General features: G+C 53.6%; 1 protein-coding gene across 5 annotated transcripts in view; it reads left to right on the forward strand.

Annotated features, from left to right (window-relative positions):
* The first annotated feature begins 4,499 nt into the window (after positions 1–4,499).
* The window catches only part of CTTN (cortactin), a 33,194-nt gene continuing 14,156 nt past the window's right edge, over positions 4,500–23,537 (forward strand). Inside the window, exons 1-11 of one of the 5 annotated variants that reach the window (XM_082661157.1) lie at positions 4,500–4,604; positions 8,380–8,476; positions 10,715–10,801; positions 10,938–11,011; positions 13,032–13,161; positions 16,791–16,901; positions 17,934–17,988; positions 19,175–19,285; positions 21,518–21,628; positions 22,171–22,281; positions 23,039–23,149. In XM_082661157.1, the coding sequence (XP_082517283.1) occupies positions 10,715–10,801; positions 10,938–11,011; positions 13,032–13,161; positions 16,791–16,901; positions 17,934–17,988; positions 19,175–19,285; positions 21,518–21,628; positions 22,171–22,281; positions 23,039–23,149 (901 nt within the window). In that variant the 5' untranslated portion in view covers positions 4,500–4,604; positions 8,380–8,476. Of the gene's footprint in view, positions 4,629–4,726; positions 4,755–8,379; positions 8,477–10,714; positions 10,802–10,937; positions 11,012–13,031; positions 13,162–16,790; positions 16,902–17,933; positions 17,989–19,174; positions 19,286–21,517; positions 21,629–22,170; positions 22,282–23,038; positions 23,150–23,537 lie in introns of those variants that run through there. The other 4 variants (XM_082661153.1, XM_082661154.1, XM_082661155.1 and 1 more) reach the window with 4 other exon arrangements.

A 23,537-nucleotide genomic window follows, 5' to 3' on the forward strand; every position in this document is an offset into this window, starting at 1 on the left:
GTCCGGAGCCTGTGCCCCGCAACGGGAGAGGCCACAGCAGTGAGAGGCCCGCGTACCGCAAAAAAAAAAAAAAAAAAAAAAAAAAAGGGCTGGGCAAACCCCCTAAGTCACCGCTCCAGCCCGACCCCAGGACACACCCCTACCCGCCCCCCATAGAGGGAACCAGCTGCCCCCCTCGGGAAGTGAGCGAGGGAACCTCTTACTTGTTCTCGCACCCTCCTGCTGCAGCAGGGGCCCCAGTACAGCCCTGCCTGAATTTCTTGTCTGGCTTCTGATCCATTTCTATTGATTAAGGGGGCAAGAGCCCTGGAGGGTAACAGTGCCACCTCCTGACAATACTAAAAACCACTGAATTGTATGCTGTAAGTGGGTGTGTTGTATTTTATGTAATTATAGCTCAATAAAAACGACTCTTAAAAAATAATTTCAACGCATAAAGCTGTTTTGAGGGGAAAATGAAATATCCTATTGGTGTTCTGAGACTCCACTTCTAATGTCGGGGTAGTCCCCCTCACCCCCCCCCCCAACAAACAATTCTCAGACACCGGCAGGGCGCCTGAGAATTCAGCTCAGCTCTCACGCTACCTGCTCCGAGGTGGCGTCAGAGCCTGAAGGTTACAGATCCAGTCGCACAACTCCCGCACGCCCACGTCAGACGTCAACTGCAAGTCTAGGTTGCTACCTGCGCTTCTGACTCACCGGCTACAGACTGGAGGTTCCCACGACCTCCTCCTTGGACTTCAGACACCAGCCCCAAGTGCAGGTTGTCACCTGTGCTTCTAAGCCACTGGCTATAAGTCAGAGGTTCCCAACCCTCCTTGGGATCGATGAATTTGCTAGAGTGGCTCACAGAACTCAGAGAACCTTGTTACTTGCTAGATCACAGATTTATTTTAAAAGGTTATGAACTCAGGAACAGCCAGATGGAAGAGGTGCACAGGGCAAGGTGTGAGAAAGGATTCAGAGCTTCCATGCTTTCCAGGCAGCGCTCTCCCCAGATCTGCACACGTTCACCAACTCGGGAGCTCCCAGAACCCCGTCCTTTTGGGTCTCTATGGAGGACTCATTACACATGCACGATTGATGAACTCTTGGCCCTTGGCGATTAATTCAACCCGCCGTTCTTCACTTCTCCCCTCCCCAGAGCTCAAGGGTGGGACTGAAATTTCCAACCCTCTAGTCACTTAGTTGGTTCTCCTGGCAACCAGCTCCCATCCTTAGGTGCTTTCCAAAAGTCAGCTCATTCATATAACGAGACGTATTTATGCTCTTAACAGTTAGGAAATTCCAAGGGTTTGGGGAGCTGTAAAACAGGAGCTGTGAATGAAGATCAACTATATATGAGAAATATACATTTGGTCATCTGAATGACCAAATACATACTTCTTTTTAAAAAATTTTTATTTTGGCCGCGCTGCGTGGCTCGCGGGAATCTCAGTTCCCCAACCAGGGACTGAACCCGGGCCACAGCAGTGAAAGCCCGGAATCCTAACCACTGGACTGCCAGGGAAGTCCCCATATTTCTTATAAATCACAGTATCACACTTATACTTTAAAAATCTCACAGTGGTGTCTGACAAAGCCAGGCTGTCCCCAAATGTTAGTTCCCCTACTTCCAGGTGGGATAGTTCCCTCTGCCTCTACAAGGATGCAGTCATGAGCCGCTGCAGTCACTGACTTTCAACCTACCCTGAAAGGAGGTCAGGGTGGAGATCAGGAATGAAGTGCTCTGTACTCTGGGAAAAACTGGCAGAACAGGTCTTCAGGTAGTTAGATATTTTCAGGAGAAGATTTTCTGAGTCCAATTTCTTGCATCTTCTCATACCTAGAAAAGCACTAAAATTATTAACAGGGACATCTGCACCTCGTGACTAGCAGCTAGCCTCTGTGAAAATGTGTGTTTGACTGCATGTGCCCCTCCCTTCACTAAAATCATGTCTACTGACCCCCCCAACTCCACCTCTTTGGAGCAGTTCCTCAGAGCCATCTGAAAGGCTGTCTCTCAGACTGTAGTCCTCACTTTGCCCCAAATAAAACTTAACTCACAACTCTCACATTGTGCATCCTTTTTCAGTCAACAGGGCCAACACTTACTGGGCACTAACTGTATGCCGGGCCCTGGGCTAACCAAGCAACGTGGGACCTGCATATTACAATCTCCAGGAGACAACAGCTAGCTGCACAAATGGGGAGACCGGGGCTCAGAAAGACAGAGTGACTGCCCACAGTCACAAAGCTAGTAGGCCTTGGAGTTGGGATCTATTGTCAGATCCTCTGTGTCCAGAGCCTAAAATCCTATATCAAAAGGGAGCCTTCCCTTAGTCCACCAAGCAATTAGCTTGATGCCTGACTGCACACAGCACTGCACTGTCCGTGGTAATGATGGAAGCGAAAGCACTTCGATTCTATCCATCTGACCTCAAGGTTTTCTATGCGGACCCCGTTCTTTGCCACTTCTGTGCCTTTGCTGCAATCCCTCCCTCTTCCCGGGATGGCCTTTCCTACCTTTTTACGTCCTTATCCTGCTTAGTCTTAAAGCTCCTGCTCAAAAGCCATCTCTCCAGCATCACTTCGTGGACCTCGTTTTGACATGCAACAGGCCCCTCAACAGTACCAAGTCCACAAACGTATCCTCACTCTTCCATCGCAATCCTGGTGCATCTTCTCCCCCACCCTCCAACCCTCATTCCCCACCCTGCCCATCTGCCCTGTCTGAGCACCTACTCAGATACTAGGAGTCATCCTTTTGGAAGGAAAAATTCCAGACTTTAGAATGGGCAAAAATGATTCTTAGGTATTCTTTTAACAGAATGCTGGAGCCTCCGATAAACATGATTCTACAGGATGTGTGCCTTTGTTATTTTTGCCTAGATTATTCCGTACCTCTGTAGAGGTAGAAGTTAACCTGGAGAAAACAGACAGCAATGCAAATAATTTGCGCCCACAGAAAGGCAAATTACCTGTGTCCAATGAAATACAGCTGACGTTGCCCTATGGATAGTCCGGTTTTTGCAAGTTCATTTCAGCATGCCTTTGACTTCTCCTCTGAACAAGTTGTAACACATTTTTGCTTCATTTATTATTAAGTGAAATAAGATCTTTGACATGTGTTCATTTTACATGTGTATGAAAATCATGATTTTATCTTTAAAAAATTATCCGTTGACCCCTGACATCTCCTTCCCCACCCCGTACCCCCAGTCCATCCTCAAACCTGACAATTTAACTTCCTAAATGTATCTTGTACCTACTCACTTCTCTCCATCTTACTTGCTACCAACAGTCTGCCTGAACTGGTGGTAGCAAGCAGGATATTAGGATCCTACCTGGCCATCTTCCCATCCACTCTCCACCCAGCAGCCAGAAGGATTTCATTACAGTTCAAACTGTATGATGTCTCCCCTCTGCTTAATCTCCTCCAAGGACTTCCCGTTTCTTCTAGAATAAAGACTAAGGTCCTTGCTCTGCCCTCCCAATCTCTACATGACCTGGCCCCATCTTGCCCCACTACCCTGCTTCATCACCACACTTCTGCTGCACTGAACTTCCTTCAGTTCCCATGTGGCAAGACCTTTCCTGACTCAGGACCTTCGCACAGGCTCTTTCCTTACCTGGAAAATTTTTCCCTTCTTACCTTGTTTACTTCTGTTTGGCCTTCAGATCTTAGCACAAATGTTAATCGCTCACAGAAACCTCCGATCTCCTGGATGAGCTCGGGTCCCATCTTCTCCCCAATATAATGTCATGACCTTTGACTTCTTCTATAGCATATACCTTGTTTCCTAAGTATATACTTATTCGATTAATGCCTGACCCCTCTTCTAGGCTGAAAGGTCCCTGAGGGCAAGGACCACGTTTATTCTGCTGACCTCTATTCCTGACACATATCTGGCCTTCTCTGGATGGACAGGTGGATGGATGGGTGGGTGGATGGACAGGTGGGTGAATGGATGATAGATGGAACATGGATGGAGAAGATGGATGGATGGATGATGTACGTATGGGTAATGGATGGTCAGACGGATGGATGAGGAGGGCGCTATTCCTCCTAGGTGACTGGCCGTCACAGTTACCTCCTGTGTCCTCAGGGCTCAGCGCACTCGGCATTGTCCCCTTTCCAGGCTCATTTTCCCTTTGCTCCCTCGGGCTGTGCTATGAATTCAGTATGAGCACCTTGGATTGTGTCCATCTGAGCACAGTCTGGCCCGCGCATGGTGGGCCTAAATATACTCTGTACAGTCATCTAACTTTTAAGCATGCTTTGCAGGCTGGCACCTGGGCGGAGCTCGCGCCTGCGCCAGCGGTGGGCGCTTCCGGCGCCACGTGGACGAGAGAGGCTGCAGGGACCGCGGGCCAGTCAGACGGGGTTTGACCACGGTTCCCACCCCGCTGTCTCAGCAAGGCCGTAGGCCTCTGACCGGGCGGGGGCGGGGCGTGCCAGAGGGGGCGGGGCCTCGGGGACCCGGATGCGGCCCCGCCCCCGCACGCGGAACCGGAAGTGGAGAGGGGCGCCTAGGAGCGGCAGGAGAAGCGGGAGCGGCGGGAGGTGGCGGCGCGGCGGAGGCAGGGCGGAGCCGGGCTGGACCGGAGCGACCGCAGTGGTGGTGAGCGAGCGCGCCTTCCGCCAGGTGGGGAGGGCCGGTTCCTCAGTTGCGGTCCCGGGGCGCCGCCGGGTCCTGAAACGGGAAGGAAGCGGCGGCCGCGGCGGTCTCGCCGCATTTCCGCTCGCGGTTTCGGGCGCGGGGGGAGCGCGGGTGAGGCTTCCCGGGGCAGGGGGCTGTGGTCGGAGAGAAGGGGATGGGCTGGCTGGGGGCTGAGGGAGGGCCTGGGCCGGAGGGAGAGGCTGAGGTCGGAGGAAAGGGGGCGGGTTGGGGGAAGGGGAAGGGGTCGGGGCCTGAGGGGGAAGGGCACGCGGTTCTGAGCGGTCGGGGGCGATGGAGGGGGAGGGGCCCGGGGCTGCGGGCAGGAAGGGGGAGGAGAGGGACCAGAGGCGGAGGGGTCCGGGGTATGAGGGGAGGGTGCCCGGGTCCCTAGGAGGAAGGGGCCAGAGGGCCGAGGGGGTCTAGGGGAGGGGAGGGGCCCTCCAGGAGGGGGCGCAGGACCCGCGAGGTCGGGGGAAGGGGCAGAGAGAGGGCTTAGGGGGAGAGGTCGGGCCCCGAGGATTTAGGGGAAGGGGACGAAGAGCCGAGGGAAACTAGGAGGAGAGGGGGCCTACGGGGAGGGGATCCAGGACCTCCTGGAGGGTTAGGAGACGGGGGCGGAGGGCTGAGAGGGGGACTAGGGTAGGAGAGGAGCCCTACAGGAAGGGGTCCGGGACCCGGGGGGGGGGTCAGGGGCGGAGGGGCTGGGGTCTCCGGGCGGCCGGGCGGGGCAGTTCCCACCCCGCTCCCGGGCCCGCACCTAGCGGGAGGTGTTGCAATCAGGTCAGTGGAAATGCAGCGACCGGCGCAGCTGCAGAGTTGAGAGGCTGTGGGTTGGGAACAGCCCCTCCTCTGGGGGTGCTGGAAATGAGCTGGAAGGGGCTCTTGGGGAGTATTCCGACGCGAGCTGGATGGCCCTGCCGGAGGGTCTCGGGTGGAGGGGGACAGGGCTTCCTCCCCCTGGGATCTGGCCGCGTCGGGCTCCGGGGCGAGGAATCCTCTTCCCGCTGGACGCAGCTCCGGAGGCGTCCCTGGCGAGCGCTCCCCGCTGGGGCTCCGCGGTGACTTGGGCCCGCGGAGCTTGGTCGGGGCTTAAGCCGCCGGGGCCCAACCGCGTGATTCGGCCCGGCGGCCCCGCAGGCCGGCGCTGGGCCGGGCCTGACGGCGGGGTGAGTCACCACGCCGGTGCCGCAGGTGGGCCTGCTCCTCTCCTGGATGGAAGGTACTCCTGGAGCCCAAGGAGCAAGGAAGGGTTCTAAAGGCCCCTCCGGACACAAGAATGAAGAGCGGAGGATGCAGGGTTGTCTTTGATGCTCTGCCCCTCCCCCCCCAACTGGCAGTTTGCCCGCACTACCTGTGACTTTTAGTTGAAACATTTTGCGGGACGTATCTATAAAACACTTAAATTGTATGAACGGCATTGGTGATGCAGATCTTTGGTCCGTGGCACTCAGTAGGGGCTGGGGAGGCACATGGTTGAGGGAGAGAATGGTGGTGAGCCCCGGGAACTGCCTTGTGTTGCAGTGGCCTATGTCCTGGGGCGGCGCATTGTCCACCAGGTTTCTCCTCTTTCACTGGGCAGGCGGTGCTTTGAGTCACCTTGGAGGAGGCCAGGTGGGAGGGGAGTCCTCTGAGCAGTTGTGGTGCAGAGAGTGGGCCTTGTGATGTCTGTTTTGGCTGCTCAGATACCTTTCTGTTCCCTTTGGCTTCCTGCTGCCCTGGAGAGGGTGAGGTTAATGGAAAGCTAATTGTGCGTGGGTGGTTTCATCACCTCACAAAGAAACCCTGTCCCTGTCCCCCAGCCCCCCAGCACTAAGCGACCACCAATCTACTTTTGGTCTCTGTAGATTTGCCAGATCTGGCCATTCATATAAATGGGACTGTATAATAGCTGGTCTTTTGTGTCTGGCCTCTTTCACTTAGCATAATGTTTTCAAGAGTACTGCATGTTGTAGTGCGTGTCAGCCCTTCACTCTTTTTATTGCCAAATACTATTCCATTGTATGCATAGACTACCTGCTATGTATCTGTTACATCACATGGACATTTAGGTTATTTTCACTCTGGGGCTGTTAGGAGTAATGCTCTATGAACATTCCTTTACAAGTTTTCTGTGGAAGTTTTCATTTCTCTGGGTATATACCTAGGAGTGGAATTGCTGGGACATACGGTACCTCTGTGTTTAACCTTTTAAGGAACTGCCAGACTTTTTCATTTTACTTTCCCACCAGCAACATAAGAGGGTTCTGATTTCTCCACACCCTTAGCAAACTTATTATTGTTTGTTTTTTGGATAGTAGCCATTCTAGAATGTGTGGAGTGGTATCTCATTGGTTTTGATTTGCATATCCTTGATGGTTAATGATACTGTCTTTTCTTGAGCTTATCATCCATTTCTGTATCTTTGGAGAAATGTCTGTTCAGGTCCTTTGCCCATTTAAAAATACGATTAATTGTCCTTTTTATTATTGAATTGTAAGAGTTCTTTATATATTCTCTATATGATTTGAAAATATATGTGTCTCTCTGTGAATTATTTTCACTTTCTTGGTAGGTGTCCTTTGAAGCACTAAGTTTAAAACTTTGTCCAATTTATTTTTTTTCTCTTTTCACTTGTGCTTTTGGTGTCATATCTAAGCATTATTGCCAAATTCAAGCTTATAAAAATCTATGCTTATGTTTTTTTTTTTCCCTAAGAGTTTAATAGTTTTAGTTCAGACATTTAGGTCTTTGATCCATTTTTCAGTTAGTTTTTGTGTATGGTGTGAGGTAGGGGTCCAGAGGCATTACCTCTGGATCCAAAAAATCCCAGGCTTTTAATTTTTCAAAAACTTAAAGTGTTGAGAGGGTAATAAATTATTGTAGATTTGAGCCTATCACTAGCTGCCCTTGGGTAGACTTTTGTAGACGCTGGCTGATAACTGCGATACCCAGAATGGACGAAGCAACCTGCAGAAGTTAGGGTTTCCAAAGGGGAAATTGAGTGTGAGGAGGGCCAGCGGAGCATCACCCCTCTAGTTCCTAAAGCATGGCAAGCTGTGTGCCGATACAAATGGTGTTTGCCTGTGGCTGGTTTGTTCCTGGAGAACAAGGGGATTGTATTCATCTGTAATGTCTGGCAGTGCAGTGTCCAATCAAGGGATGCTGAGCTGGTGGCTTGGGGAATTGGAGTCTTGGTCCTGTGCAGTAACCATACCCGTTCATCAGAGATGCAGCCTGCTTCTCCTTTGCTCCCCGAGTCGCCCCTCTTCACATTCCAATAGCCGTCGCCACCCTGGGTTTCATCCCAGCCACATCATGATCCCTTCCTTCAGGGAGTGCTTCTCTTATGTTATTTTTTCTTAAAAACCCAGGGTAATAGAATTTTATGATTTTTAGTAGAGTCATAAATTAGGATGGCCCAGAAATGGAAAGCAGTCAGGATTCTAGCGAACAGGAAATGTATGTTAGCAATTGAGGCAATAGTTTCTGGTTGCATTAAGAAGAAACTTCAAACAGTTATAAATCGTTTGGAACTTTTTTATTTTCTGTAGTTTCTCACTGTGGCTGAAAATCCGTTGAGTTTTTTGGTTAGTAAAACGTAACTCTTCCCACCCTCCTTTCAGATTGCTCTGCAAAACCTCGTTATGTTTGGGAGGATTTCAGAGGTATTCTGAAAGGACCTCCACGTGTAAAGATTTGCCCTGGGTGCCTGTCAGCACATATCCTTCTGAGCTTTTTACTCTTAATCTTTTTACAGACAGAATAATTCACAAATGCCTGGAAATTCCTCGTTGGATTCCCGTGTTTTAAACAGAGTTTTGTGAGCACCTTTCATCTTTACTTGGAAAAGAAAGGTTTGTGCACTGTGAACATTCTCCTGTGCTCTCCCGTGGGTGGGCAAGGTAAAACCCCTTTGACAGGGAACACGAGGAGTGTTCTTTTGCTGGGTTTGCAGAGATTGGGATGATACTGTCTGGGAGGAAATTTCCTTGTTTGAAAAATAAAGTCAATTTCCAGTGTTGCCTGTGGTCTAGGAAGTGGAGGGGATTCTGCAGAACTCTGGAGTGCAGGACCTGGAGCATCTCTGTCCTGTCTGAGCAGCCACCTGGCGCCTTCTTCCTGTCCCATGTTGGGCGGGGGAGGCAGCGGGCACGATGTTAGGGAGAGCCTGGAAGTGCTCACCTGCGCACGAGTGAAGCCGGCTTCCAGAAAGATGGGTGAAGAGTGGGCTCTGCTAGCGTTAGCCCCATGAGTCTGGAAAAGTCTCAGGCTGGGACATCGGCTTTCACCTTTGCCTTCGGGGGGAAGTGAGCCTCGCTGGAGACCCCCGACTTTTGTGTGACCGTCTCCTCAGTGGTTGGAACTCTAGGCAGCTAGAGTCCTGCAGGTGGGCAGCCCCTTCTCCAGGACAGCGTGGTGTCACGGGGCACACTTGGCTTGGGGAGTCAGAGGCTGAGGGCAGACCGTTTAGCTTCAGGCAGCTGTTTCCCCATCTGTGAATGGGCGCATTGGTTGTGCTGAACCTAGTCCGTCGGCTCTCGAAAATTGTGTCAAAAGCAGTTCACGTCTGGGAAATTCTTTTTTTTTTTTTTTTTTTTAAGAAACTATTTCTTGGTTAAGCTCTGTGTGTTCTATGTTTTACTTTAATCTCAAAAGAAACTGGTCTTTTATTTATTTTTTAATTTATCTTTGGCTGCGTTGGGTCTTTGTTCCTGCGTGTGGGCTTTCTGTAGTTGCAGCACGTGGGCTCAGTAGTTGTGGCTTGTGGGCTGTAGAGCGCAGGCTCAGTAGTTGCGGCGCATGGGCTCAGTTGCTCCGTGGCATGTGGGATCTTCCTGGACCAGGGCTCGAACCCGTGTCCCCTGCATTGGCAGGCGGATTCTTAACCACTGAGCCACCAGGGAAGTCCACGTCTGGGAAATTGTTGCCATGCTTTGCCGTACCTGGTCAGAGGGGAACAAGGTTTGAAGTGGCCATGAAGGGACATTGCTGGTCCTGTCCCACCTGGTGGCACATGATTCCCTGCCCAGGTGACATGGCGGGAGTTGCATCTGGAAATCTGAGCGCCCTGCACCCTGATTCGCCCCTGCCACCGCCTTGGACTTGTGACCCAACGGAGCTGGCGGGGGGTGGTGGACCTGGACAGGGGAGTCTCAGGCTTGTGAAGGGCTCTCGTCCAGTCTGGGTTCACACAGAAGCACGGTGACCCCACAGAGCGAGACTTGCTCGTCCTCAGTTCAGACGCTGGGATGGGGCTTCTGGTTGATTAGATGAAAATAAGCTTTCAGTTGCTTCCTGGCCTATGTGAAATTTTATAAGTACTTTTGGGGAGAATGAATCCATTCTTCTCATACATAGTTTTCTTTTGAAACCCTTAAAAGCTAGATTTTGCCTTTGCAGTTAAGAAAAGAACGATGTGGTTCAGTTGTGAAGCTGCATCATGGTTCTGTCCACTAGATAAAACATACAGAATTTCAAACTCTGCTGAGGAAGCAGGGTGGCCAGTCTTCAGAGCTGCCTAGTAGAGGACAGGTTGGCATTTATGTGCTATTTTCCCAAGTAGATGGCAAAGCAACGCTTGAAATATTTGACTTGTCAGAGTCCGAGTTAAGAAAATCATTATTAGGTTTCCAGTAATTTCCAAATTTCCACTTTGAAGTTAAGATGGGTCCTTTTCAAAAAAATTGTGGTAAAATACAACAAAATTTACCATTGGTGACATTCGGTGCGTTCCCAATGTTGGACAGTATCGTTGCCATGAGACTTAGTGGGAGAGGAAGATATTCCCAATGAGTGAAGTAAGTGCACACGTGACTTTTTTATTTTCCAGAAAATTTCCTCACTTGAGTTGAAGCCAGGAGCATTTCTTATTTGTTTCTGATGCCGGTCGACAGCAGTATTAGAGCTAAAAAATGTTGCGTTTCTTCTGTTCCTACGGGTGTCACTCAGGGATCATGAGTGACTATTTGAGCTTGTAGCCCCCCAGCCTGCCCTGTGCCCTCTAGGGTTTTGGGGTCCCAGGCAAAGGTGTCTGCGTCGGCCTCTGCGCAGGGTTCTCCCGGGCTTCTGTAACTGCAGGGCTGCTTTTCCAGATGTGGAAAGCCTCGGCCGGCCACACCGTGTCCATCACCCAGGACGACGCGGGAGCCGACGACTGGGAAACCGACCCTGATTTCGTGGTACAAGTCACCAGTCTGCCTGCCTTTCACGTCTCCCGGAGTGGATTTCCCCAGGGTTTGGGTTTGGGTGGGCGGGTGGGTGGTTGTCTTACAATCCAGGCTGTGGGGTGCACTCGTCATTTATTTTTCTTTTCAGAATGACGTAAGTGAAAAAGAGCAGCGATGGGGGGCCAAAACCGTCCAGGGGTCTGGGCACCAGGAGCACATCAAGTAAGAGACTTTCTCGGTATTTGTGTGACAGTGATGTTCTGAAAGATGAAGATAAGGCAGGGATAAGAGATAAGGTCATGGCTTCATATGGTGGAATTGCTTTTGTTTTGTTTTGTGACTCGATTTTTTATTTTATTTTGTTTTTTATTTTTTGCAGCATTGTTCTTTGTATGTATGTATGTATGTATGTGTGTGTGTATGTTTTGGCTGCAGTGGGTCTTTGTCGCTGCATGCTGTGACTCGATATTTATACAGTAGGTGAATGTAAGACCTGATGTGTACATCTGCGTGTTTGTGTACGTGTATGTATACGGACGTGCTCGGTAACTTAAAAATTCCCATCGCAAATGACTTCCGTGCTTCCAATTCTAGAGTCTGTTTTTCAACATTGTGGTTTTCATTGAGGAACACAGTTACCTAAGCTCTTCTCTCTGCTGATGGGAGGTTTCTAAAGTGTGGATGTCTTTGAATACCTTAGACCATAAACACCCTTCTTTAATTTTTTTGTTATACTTTTATTATTTTATCGTCATCAGTTGGATGCCACGAGCTGAATTCTAAGCATTGTGTTCTCTTAAAAGCCTCAAATAGGAGAGCTGCTTGAAGCGTGTCATTGTCTGACTCAGCACTGTCGAAACTGGCCACCTCTGGGGCAGCTTGTTTTCCTGTCGGGAGGTGTAGATAAAGGGACCTTTTAGAATGTGCTCAGTCTGTGCCAGCTTCAGAGTGTGTGCTCCCATGCCCTGGTTGTGAAGGTGTCCTCACGGACTGCTGACCCGCTTTGGTCACTGGCAGAGAGCTGGTCTTGCGTGGCCCTGGGATCTTTGCAGTAAAATGAAGCTGTTCTTGGCTGAGAGAGACTCAGTAGATCGTCCCGAAAAGGAGGTGAAGTCTGCAGCTCAGGCGTTTTAGACACCAGTGTTCCTCCCTCCCTGAGTCGCTGAGCCCACCCTTTCCCCACAAGCCCCTGAAGAAGGGCCTGGGACCGGCCGGAGGAGGTGGTGCCAGGGGCTGGCTCGGGTCGCCCGCTGTGGGGTTAGGCTGCCTTCTGACTTGATGCCATCTGGGCCTCATCTCTTCTGTTCCCTGTGGCTTCAGAACATGTTGGGGAGGGCAGGTTGGAGGAGAAAGGAGCTCTCTCATCAGGCAGCTTCTGGGTGGGTAGAGCTCAGAGAGCACACAGGGACAGGACGGCTGTTGGTCCTTCCGTGTTCTTGGGAGGCTGGTCTTCCTCCCGTGCTCGTCAGGGGGTCGGGAGGTGGCCAGGCCTGGTTGGTTTTGTAGCCGAACTTCTGGGATTGTTGTCCAGATGTTGAGGTGTGGACATGTTGTCCCTTGGGCAGAGAGGAACCGGATCAGGTGGCCGTCGTGTTGCTGTGGGTCTCCCGACGGAGACAGCTGCAGACGCTTCCTGGCCTGCCCGGTTTTGGCCACATCTTGTGATCTGTCCAGCTGTTCCCAGTGTTTAAAGTAAAAGTGGCGCTCACATTGTAAATTCTGCAAACCCCTCACTTCACCTTTGAATGAAAAGCTGGAGTGCTCCAAGGAAAGAGCAACAGTCTTAAGTGTTTTGTGTCTCTGGGCTTCTGTCCTAGGGCTGCCTGGGGTGTGGGGCTGTTGACTCTGCTTTTCCCCTCTGCCTCTGGGGACGTTTACAGAACTAGCTCTCCCAAGTCAGGTGTCTGATAAACCCTGAGGAGCTTTTCCCCTTATGGGAGAAAGTCCACATTTCAGCACAGCTCTGTGTGTGTGTGTGGGGGGGGCGTTGGGATGACTCACTGTGTGAATTCAGATTAGTTTCTTTTTTCTGTTAACTTGCATCTGAGAACTGCCGCAGTTGGGGGACCAGCTGGTGGAACAGTAAAGCGAGCACAAGGGAGACAGGGATTGGGGAGCTACCGAGTAGTGAAACCTTGCAGAGCTGCCGAGATGACACGTCCTGTCCTCGTCTGTCCCACTGGAAAACAAGGACGCACGTCTGTCTGACCGGTTTCTTCCTGTTTGTTCTCTTCCCCCCAAGCATACACAAGCTGAGGGAGAATGTGTTTCAAGAACACCAGACCCTCAAGGAGAAGGAGCTCGAAACGGGACCCAGAGCCTCGCACGGCTACGGAGGGAAGTTTGGTGTGGAGCAGGACAGAATGGACAGAGTAAGTGCCCGGCCACGTCGCGGTGGGTCCTGGCGTGCCTGACCTCACCATGGTCGGCAGAGTGGTCACTCAGGAGCCTCCCCCGTAGATGAAAAGTTGGGAGTCTACTTGTTGAGGACGGATTTGCCAGAAGTAATCCTCTCTCCATTGACCTTACCCGCGAAGGGCTCCCGTTTTTGGAAGGTCTTTTAAGATGCTGAGTTGCTGGGGAGTGGATGGTGTGTCGGGAGCCCCGGAGCGGGAGATCAGGTTCTGCCAGAGGCCGCTCTGTGACCAGGATGGAGGCCTGGAAGCGGCCTGACCGTGGGTGTGGTCGCCACCGCGGCGGTTCAGCCTGCGGCCTGAATGCCACCCATTTGCAGACCGAGCTGAGTCTGCGGGCCTTGGTTCACATCAAGGGTGGAAATTCAGCCGCCAGGCATGCTGTCGTCCTTCCCACATTTAGTGAACTTCAGAGAGGACCCTGGCCCCCGGCGTCACGCCACTGCCCACCAGGCTGGGGGCAGGCAAGTCCAAGTAGGTGGAGACTGAAGCTGTTAACAGTGCAGCAGCCTTTGCTGGCACTAGAGAAGGGACTGGATCAGCTGGCGGGGCTGGTGTCCGCCCTGCAGAGAGGATGGTAGACCGTAGCGCGTTTGCAGTGAAGCAGGTCTGCAGTCTTTAGACGTCCCCAGAGAGGTAGGTTTTTCCCAGGCTGGTAATGCGAGATGTCTGCCTTTATTCTGTGCAGAGGTATCAACTGGGTTGGATTCTGGGCTGTAATTCCACCCCTGTCCCCCTTGTGCCTGGATCGGACTCGGCATCTGAGCTGGGCCTGGAATGACGCGGCTGTGTCACAGTATGCCATCTGGGCTGTGTCACCACAGAGTGGATACATGGGACCTGTGGGCACCACAGGCCAGGTCTGAAATGAGCCTGGAGACGGAGTCTATGAAGGGCAGGCTGCAGGAGAGAGACAGGGATGCCCCCGGTGACCCTGTCACTCCCAGAGACGTCTGGATAGCACACAGGGGCGTGGGGAGCAGAAACCATCTTTGGATCCTAGAAAGTGTGGTGGCTTTTAGGAGCACAGACGGGCAAAATCCCCATGTTTTTCGGGCAATGAAAAAGCATCATGTAGGTAGAAGCCTTTCCCACCTAACAGAGTCCAGGCTCTCAGGGTTACGGGGAGTGAAAGCAAAGAGACGTTCAGTATAATCTGGGTCCCCAGCTCTGGGTCGGAAAAACCTGTTGGGGAGAACGTTGCAGATGCACCAGGAAGCCCTGGATGAGGACAGTGAGACAGTTGTCGGGGCTGCTGCCGGACTGCCCTGTGCGGGCTGAGCCTCATCCCCCCCGGCACCCGCGGCCCAGGCCCCTCGGCTCCTGCAGGCTTCCTGCCGGCCCGCGGCTGCCTCTCCCCGTGCTTTGTGCTGCCCTCTGTCAGCGTCACTCCTGCGTTGTGCTGTGCTTCCTGTCGAGGCCTGGACAAGCTGTGCTCGCCTCGTGCTGGGCCTGGCACCGTGAAGGCGCTCAGCGGACGGTGTGTGAGCGCCTGGAGCCACGTGTTGACGGCACCTGGGCGGCTCAGGGAACCGAGCTCTCACTCCAGCCGGCGGTTCCCCTCAGGTGGACCCAGCGGGGGGCGCCGCGGTCGGTGGGTGCTTCCTCCCCTGCAGCTCACGGGAGCGCCACTGGACCAACCTGTCATCAGAAATCACTAAGGTTCCAAACCGGAACAAGTGACCCTGAAGCTGTTTGTAACTTGTCCTTTCCAGACATTGAAAAAGAGCCCTGAGATCTGCGTGTTGAGACTGTGTGATAGAGACTTCCAGAAAAAAACACATCTTGGGCAGGCACCTACTTGTGAGAGGATTGTGGACTGGGAAGGTGCAGCAGCCATCGGGATCCCATGTGCGCTGTGGTCTGAGCATCTCCCACGCCTCTTTCGGGGCTCACGGGGGCCGTGGTCCATGATGCAGGTTTTGTTCCTCGCCAGGCACATGTCGGGACCAGTGTACATTCCTGCTTTTGGCAGCGCTCTGCCCGGTGCTGACTGTTCAATAATAAATACTGTCTTGTCAGCGTAAGGTCAAGGGCAATTTGAGGGATAAATCTGTTTTGATCAAAAAGTTGGAAAAATTAATAAGCTGTCACTGGCCATATTTTCAGAGCAGTGTCCTTAGAACTTCTTTGTGATGAAGAATCAAGTTGGGGAATCCTCTCTGCGTGCTGCTGCCTCCGTGTTACTCTGCTGACGTTCTCTGGGTGAGACCCAGAAGCTGCGGGTGGGTGGTCTCTGCCGCAGAGGTTTTCCGAGGCTGCGGTGCCGTGGATCTGCTGTTAGCTACAGGCATCGGAACCAACCCGGAAAGGAGAGAAAGTAACAGCTCCAAACTTTAAAGTAGAACCCACTTGGCTCCCTGGGCCGTGGAAAGAGTGCACGCTCCGAGTGGCCTGCAGGTCCTCAGTTGTGGCGGTGACTCCGCAGTGGTTGGATCCCAAACCCAGCTGCTGCGGTTGTAGATGAACAGGAAGGGGGTCCGCGGTGCGCTAGCGGGTCCCTCACTGCAGGAGGGCCCGAGGCGGGGTGGCTCACTGGAGTCATGGCTGACCGGGGTTTGGGTGTGCCTTCTCGCCCCGCGCTGGGCCACGTGGCAGGCACGCGTCCTGTGTCCTCGATGTCCGCCAAGGGGTCCGTGACCACCGTCCATCCTGCTGAGGGAGCCTGGGACCCTGGTGCCGAGCACTGGGGGTCAGGGGCCTGGGAGGCTGGAGCAGGACGGGGGCTGCTCAGAACTCGGGGAGTGTTTTCAGCCTCGCGGCCGCCATGGGGTCTCAGGCAGCTCCCGAACTAGCTGCGTTGCCGGGACACAGAGGCAGCCGTAGACGTTCTGCGAGTGCGTGGAGGTGGTGTGCTCCCAAAAGCTTTACTTACAAAAAGCCTCAGTGCCGGGCGTGGGCCCTGGGCCATGGTTTGCTGACCGCACCGTGGGAAACGCCGCGGGAACCCTGGGGTGGACTGCTTGTTCGGCACGTGACCTTGAGAGGATGTCACCAAACTCCCTTCCTGCCCGTCCGGGGGGCTGATGATGTGCTGACGGGCCCACTCCACTCCCGGACAGGCTGGGCGCACAGTGGCTCTTGACTCTGAACGCGAGGCGTGACTCCAGCACACCTGTCTGTGTCTGCGTTTGTTAGCAAAATGCATGTTGTGTCCTGATTCCTGGGTCCTGTGGTGTGAAAATGTCCTGTTTGAGTAGGGTGATGGTTGCCAGCGGTCTTCCCGGAACTGGGTCTCAGGAGTCATGTTGCAGGCTGCTGGCTCTGTGGTTTCCGGATGGGGCCTGGCCTCCTGGCTCTTCATGCCCAGTCATGTGAGAAGCCCCCCCTTGTGGCCGGGCTTCTTGGGCAGTCTCCGGGGAGGCTGGTAACAGAGAGAGTTCGGGGAACACCTGACCGTGGCCATGGCTTGCGATGCCCCCCGGGAGGCAGCTTCCCCCAGGCTAACTTCCACGTTGAGTGGTTTCAATTAGGGTCACCCACGCTGACCACAGGTGCGGGCTGCCCCCTTAGACCCCGCATGGGGGGTGGGCAATGTGGTGATACCGGCGGGTGTCTGACGCTTTTATTTTTGCAACCTGTTCCAGTCAGCTGTCGGCCACGAGTATCAGTCGAAGCTTTCCAAGCACTGCTCGCAGGTCGACTCCGTCCGGGGGTTTGGAGGCAAGTTTGGCGTCCAGGTGGACAGAGTCGATCAGGTGAGTGAAGCATCCTGGGCAGCTGGCGCCCGGGGAGGGCACGGAGCCAGTCCTCATAGGTCAGAGCGCACCGCCAGGTGTGTGTGCTCCTGACTCCGTGGGACTGCAGGGTGGGTGTCCTGACCACAGGGCCCCCCTTTCCAGTTGCTTTGAGATGATTGGCCCTTTAAGAGGCGAGAACAGGGACTTCCCCGGGCGGTGCAGTGGTTAGGACTCCGTACTCTCACTGCCAGGGGCCCGGGTTCGATCCCTGGTCAGGGAACTAGGATCCCACAGGCCGTGTGGCCAAACAGACAAACAGAAGAAGAGTCAAGTGTAAGGGTTTTTTTACTGATTGCTGTAGAAACCCCTATGTTGGTATCTACTCATCGGATGACCCCGGGACAGCCTTAGGTTCGTCCAAGGATGCCAGCAGGGACTGTTTACCCCCACTGTCCCTGCCTGGATGTCACTGTGACAGGGCTCCCCCAAGGGTGTTCAGAGCGGACTGGCAGAGTGCCTCCCGCCTCCCGCGCTGTGCTGAGCGTCCGGATGCTGCCCCGCTGTTCTCGAGTCCCTGGCTCAGGGCCGTCAGCCCCTTTGTTTTATGTCGTGGCATTGCGAGCCTGGGCTTGGGGGTTAGGCCTGGCTGTGTGTGGCCACGGTCCCACGTTCGCCCTTGCCCCGGGCTGCGTGCGTGGTGCCCACCTCAGCGCCGGGCCTTGTTCCTGCGTTCGTGTGGCTCTTGGGGAGCCCATCTGAGAAGCGGGCTGATGGGAGTCGGCCCAGGTCGGTGTCCCGTGGCTGAGCTCGCTCCGAGGGGGTCGGCCACCGGGGGAGGCAGGGAGGGACAGGCCGCTATGCTTGCAGCTTGGCCTGGGCAGCGCCCCCCGCCCCCGCTTCTGTGAGCATTTTATGGGTTACGAATTCAAAACAGCAGGGCTTTGGGAAATCAGAGATCAAAAGATAACACGGTTCATGTTTTTTAAAGTGTCCTATGCATCGTGGATCCAGGCATTTAAAACCGCATTTCCCTTTTCTCTGTGACTGCAGTCTGCTGTGGGCTTTGAGTACCAGGGGAAAACTGAGAAACACGCCTCGCAGAAAGGTGAGATGTGAAAGACCCCGGTGATGGGAAGGCAGCCCCGCCTGCTTTTGAAGGGCAGGAGCACGTTGTCACTCGAGGCCTCTTCCTGGGGGCAGGGGTGTCGCCACGGGCAGTTCGCTGCTGTCGCCTTCAGGTGTCTGGTCTTCTGGGTGTGGTGTGACAGTGGGGTCCCTGCCACGCAGCCCACGAAGTGCTGGCATCTCGTGTCCCTGTGCCACCTCCCATGTGGCAGCAGAAGCTGCTTCCCCTCATCCGTGCAGCGTTGCCCCTGAACAGTTCCCTCTCTAACTTGGTTGGCAAAACTAACTTTCCCCTGAGGATGGAAACAGCTGTTAAATTACTGACGTTTTCAGCGTGTACGTGCGTCTTCTGACACGGCGTAGGCTAATCTTTATGAGGTAGTGCTCCCTGGTGAAGCCTTTCTGTAAATGAAAGCCTATGGGATCCTCGTTCCCTGACCAGGGATCAAACCTGACCAGGGATCAAACCTGTGCCCCCTGCAGTGGACGCGTGGAGTCTTAAACACTGGACCGCCAGGGAAGTCCTTTGAGGTTTTTTTTTTTTTGCGGTACGCAGGCCTCTCACTGTTGTGGCCTCTCCCGTTGCGGAGCACAGCCTCCGGACACGCAGGCTCAGCGGCTGTGGCTCATGGGCCCAGCCGCTCCGCGGCACGTGGGATCTTCCTGGACTGGGGCATGAACGCGTGTCCCCTGCATCTGCAGGCGGACTCTCAACCACTGCGCCACCAGGGAAGCCACCTTGAGGTGTTTTTTGCAAGCTTGTATACTTCTGCCTCTTGTGGGTCATCCGATGACCCAGGGAAGTAGCTCGGCCTGGGAGTGCTCTAGGCCCTGCCGGTCCACCCAGCCCACCTGGCTCGATGTGTTGGAGGGGTCGTGTCTTTTCTAGAAAGACCCATGCAGCTGCCTAGCTGTCTTTATACACTGACCTTTATTTGAACGGTTACTTCCCAAAGTGGGCCTGCAGCTAACCTCTGCCCTTCAGTAGTCGAAGGGGACCAGACTGCAGAGGCGCCTAGACGCGTCCAGCGTCACCCGTGTGTGGCAGCGGGTAGCTTGTTGTACATTTTAAGATGCGTGCTTGACCTCCTGGTGAGTCTTGCTTCGTCTGACCAAGGTGGCACTTGGCCTGACACACTTTCCTGACCGCTGCCCTGTCTCCCCAGACTACTCGAGCGGTTTCGGTGGCAAGTACGGCGTGCAGTCTGACCGCGTGGACAAGAGCGCCGTGGGCTTCGACTATCAGAGCAAGACGGAGAAGCACGAGTCGCAGAGAGGTGGGCCGCAGCGGCGCCCTGCTGACCGTCAGGCACCCCGGGCCCCGTTGTTTCTCATGCATTCACCGACACACACCCAGGGGACTTCTCCCTGATGCAAATCGGTTTATGTTATATTTATATAATTTTTCTAACTTCAAGTGTTTGGATGTCCCTGTTACTTTCTGGACGGTGTAGGTGGTTTGTCTTATTTCTTTTTCTTTAAAGATTTATTTATTTATCCATTTTGTTTATTTTTGGCTGCGTCAGGTCTTAGTTGTGGCACGTGAGCTCTTCGTTGTGGTGCGTGGGCTTCTCTCCAGTTGTGGCGTTTGGGTTTTCTCTTCTCTAGATGTGGCGCGCAGGCTCCAGGGCACGTGGGCTCTGAAGTTTGCGGCACAAGGACTCTCTAGTTGAGGCACGTGAGCTTAGTTGACCCCCGGCATGTGGGATCTTAGCTCACTGACCAGGGATTGAACCCACGTCCCCTGTGTTGTAAGGCAGGTTCTTTACCACTGGACCACCAGGGAAGTCACGGTTTGTCGTAATTTTGATGACTGCTGAGTCCTCTGTTCCGTGGTCAGGTTAACTGTTCCTCTCTGGAATGTGGAATTTAGGTTATTTCCAAGTTTTGATGTTAAAAATTGCCTACAGGGACTTCCCTGGTGGAGTGGTTAAGAACCTGCCTGCCAGTGCAGGGGACACGGGTTCGAGCCCTGGTCCGGGAAGATCCCACATGCCACGGAGCAGCTAAACCTGCGCGCTACAGCTACTGAGCCTGCGCTCTAGAGCCCACGAGGCACAACTACTGAGCCCACACGCCTCGAGCCCGTGCTCCGCAACAAGAGAAGCCACTGCAAGGAGAAGCCCGCACACCGCAACCAAGAGTAGCCCCCGCTCGCCGCAACTAGAGAAAGCCCGCGCGCAGCAACAAAGACCCAACCCGAAGTAAACCCCAAGACCCGAAAATAAAATAAGTAAATTCATTAAAAAAAAAAAAAATTGCAGTGAATATTCTGTTATATACATAAGTGGTTATTTAAAAGAATAAATTCCTAGCAATGGAGTTGCTGGGCCAAAAGACGTTGAATTTAAAATTTTGATAGAGCCTTCTAGATTGTCCTTAGAAGCCATCCTGACTTTCCCTTCACTGTGATGTAAGTGACCAGTTACGGCCCTCTGCCCTCTGAGGTGTGTGTTTATGGAGCTTGACTTAAAGATTCAGCCCCCGCTGCAGAGCTCCTGATCTGTTGGTGGTTCTGCATCGTTTGTTTTGTTTGGCCTGCACATTTAAATTATTTGAACATTGGCCAGCGTACAAACTGAGAGCTCACGTACTTTTTAAAACCCCAGATTTTTTTAAGAAACAAAAATGAAAGCCATCACCGGAAACCCCACTGGCTTGGCATTTCCCCAGGGGGATGGCCGTTGGGCCTGAGGGGCTCCTGTTTGATGAGGGCGGTGCTTCCCTTACACCTGGCAGGGCCTGCCTGCCCTGAGGCTGCTGGGCCTGCTGCTGGGGTTCCTTTAAACTCTGCCTTCTCTCTCTGCTAGGCACACACCTGTACTCCTTTGCGCTGTATGCCTGCTGCCAGTCAGCACCTGCTGTTGGATCCTGTTCATTTTTACCAGATTTTCTCCCCGAGATGCCCTTGAAGAAGAAGAAATACGCCTTTGGGCAGTCGGGGAGCAGAGGCCGAAGTGCCGGGAGCAGCCCTAGGCGTGCTGGGAAGGGATTTGATCTCTGTGCGCGTTCTACTCCGTTAATGTGTCCGTGATGGAGTCGTGCCTTAGTGTAAAGATAGCGATTTAGTGTAATAATAACTTAGCTTTGAGTTGAACTGACATTTCTGGAAGGTAGTCCGTGTTTATCCTGTTCCTTTGGCGGTGTCCCCGGCACAGCTCTGCTGGCTTTGGTTCAGAGGTAGGGTGACCCTCCAAGAGCTTCCCCCGTGGCTCATCCTGAGTTCAGAAACTTGATGTCACCTGTTACCTCATGCTGTCTTTTGGGGTGAAGGAGAGGCGCTGCAGTTGTTCGTCTGCTCTGTTTGCTGCACTTCATAGTTCCATCATTATGTACAAATAATACTCTTAAATGTTTCCTACGTAAGTGATCTTAGAGTGAGCCTCGGAGACTTTAGGTTTGTTTTTTTAAATTGAGTGATCAAAATACTTCCTTAAAGACTGCTGAAATCCACAGCGTGCTCGCTCATCTTGTGACTGGTTTATGAACAGTACTCTTCTTGTTTTCAGATTACTCCAAAGGTTTTGGTGGCAAGTATGGTATCGACAAGGACAAGGTGGATAAGAGCGCGGTCGGCTTTGAGTATCAAGGCAAAACCGAGAAGCACGAGTCCCAGAAAGGTGGCTTCAGCTTTACCTTATTGTCCAGCTAGCAGCTATTAACGTGATAGGTGATAACCAGAACAGAAAGGGAAACACAGAACGTAACCGGGAACACTTAGGGTGGATGTCTCTTTCTGTCAAACATTGAACTGTAAAACAGAAAATCCAAAAACAGAGCCGTTAACTAAGAAATCCAGTCCTTAGACCTCTTTTAGCTTGAACACTGCAGTGGCGTGGCTTGTAGCAGGGGCCACGTGTCGCACGTCTGTGTAAGTGGTGAGACCCAATGGCGCGTCAGTGCTGTGACACTGCATGCTTCGCGGGTTCCTGTAGGGGGTCCCGTCAGTGTTAACCCATGGTGCGGAGATGGTAGATGAGGTTATTTTCCTGACACACTACGAGGCGGTCCTCTTAATGTCATCTGAAATTTCACCAAAGGTCAGGAAGAGAAAGGATGGTTTAGTGAATTGTGTATGTTGAACTTCACGGAAAACCTGCTTTCTCCCTGTTACGCAGGCTGCCCATTAATACTCGATTATGGCCTTTTATTGTCTACGCAGACTACGTGAAAGGCTTTGGAGGGAAGTTCGGTGTGCAGACAGACAGACAGGACAAGTGTGCCCTTGGCTGGGATCACCAGGAGAAGCTGCATCTGCACGAATCCCAAAAAGGTACGTTCATGCTGGCTGCTCGCCCGCGAGGCCCTTCGAGAAGTTCATTTCTGTTTACAGGTCCACGTGTGCCTGGCCTCACGGTACTTGTGTCGCGGTGCTGTCCTGTCTTCAGTGGGGGAGGCGTCCTCTGTCCCCATGGCTTTGGAAGGACCCCTCCGCCCGTAGTGATTCCCCCTTCCCCCTTGGGGGGGCTGCGGTTGGGCGGGGCAGGGCACCTGTGCTCGCCTGGGCCCTGAAGCCCCAGCCGCTGCAGCAGGGTTCCTGAGGGGCTGCTGCCTGCCACTCCGGGCGGCCACAGGGGCGGCGCGGTGGTCCCAGCCCGAGAGGCGCCCCGTCCCTGGGAGCGTGGCCGCCGGGGCCCTGGGCTTGCAGCCAGCGCGGTGGGGAGCGGGGCTGCCGCGTGGCTGTGGGGTGGGCCGTGTGTGTAACGTGTCTCTTTCTTCAAGTGAGCAGAGACGCGTGCTCTTGTCTGCAGCGTGGGCGGGACCCTGCAGAGAGTCCCGGAGCACGGAGCGGCCTTTCCGAATCGGCTCAAATACAGTTGCTAACCTGCTTTCGGGCCTGGGCCGCGTGTTCAGACGTTGTCTGTCCTTTAACCTTTTGAGCCCTTTGTGACTATTGGTGAGACTGGGAGCTGGCTCTGTCGTCCCCGAGCTCGGCGCAGCCCTTGTTTCCTCCAGGCGACGTGTTTGAGTCTAACCAAACTTGTGTTTCCTTTCGGTTGTTTTCTCCACTGTCACCTGTGGATTTTCAGATTATAAGACTGGTTTCGGAGGCAGATTTGGTGTTCAGTCCGAGAGGCAGGACCCCTGTGCTGTGGGCTTTGATTACAAGGAGAGACTGGCCAAGCACGAGTCCCAGCAAGGCACAGTTGCTCCCCGGCTCCCCCCAGCCCCGCCCAGTGCCGCCACTTCTAGCACAGACTTCAGGGCTCAGCCTCCGAGTCACCCGCTGTCACCTGCAGGGGCCCCTGGGCACTTCCAGCCCAGTGCTGTGCCGGAGCGGAATTCACTCGCACCCTTTCTTCCCTGTTGACTTTTTTCTCTCCCGTAACCGTTGGGCTGTGTGTCTGGTCAAAGGTGGCACGAGGTGCAGGTCACTCTAACCCCGTGACGCGCCTCGCTCCTGGGGTGGGCTGTCTCTGGTCTCCCGGCGGCCTTCCGCAGCAGTGCTTGCTGTTGCCGGGACTCCTGTGAGTGTCGCGTAGGCCACCTCCCTGCCTCTGAGACCGGGAGAAACGTGTCTGGTTCAGC

This window comes from Grampus griseus, assembly GCF_964374135.1.
Source record: "Grampus griseus genome assembly, chromosome: 8".
NCBI classification, from domain to species: domain Eukaryota; kingdom Metazoa; phylum Chordata; class Mammalia; order Artiodactyla; family Delphinidae; genus Grampus; species Grampus griseus.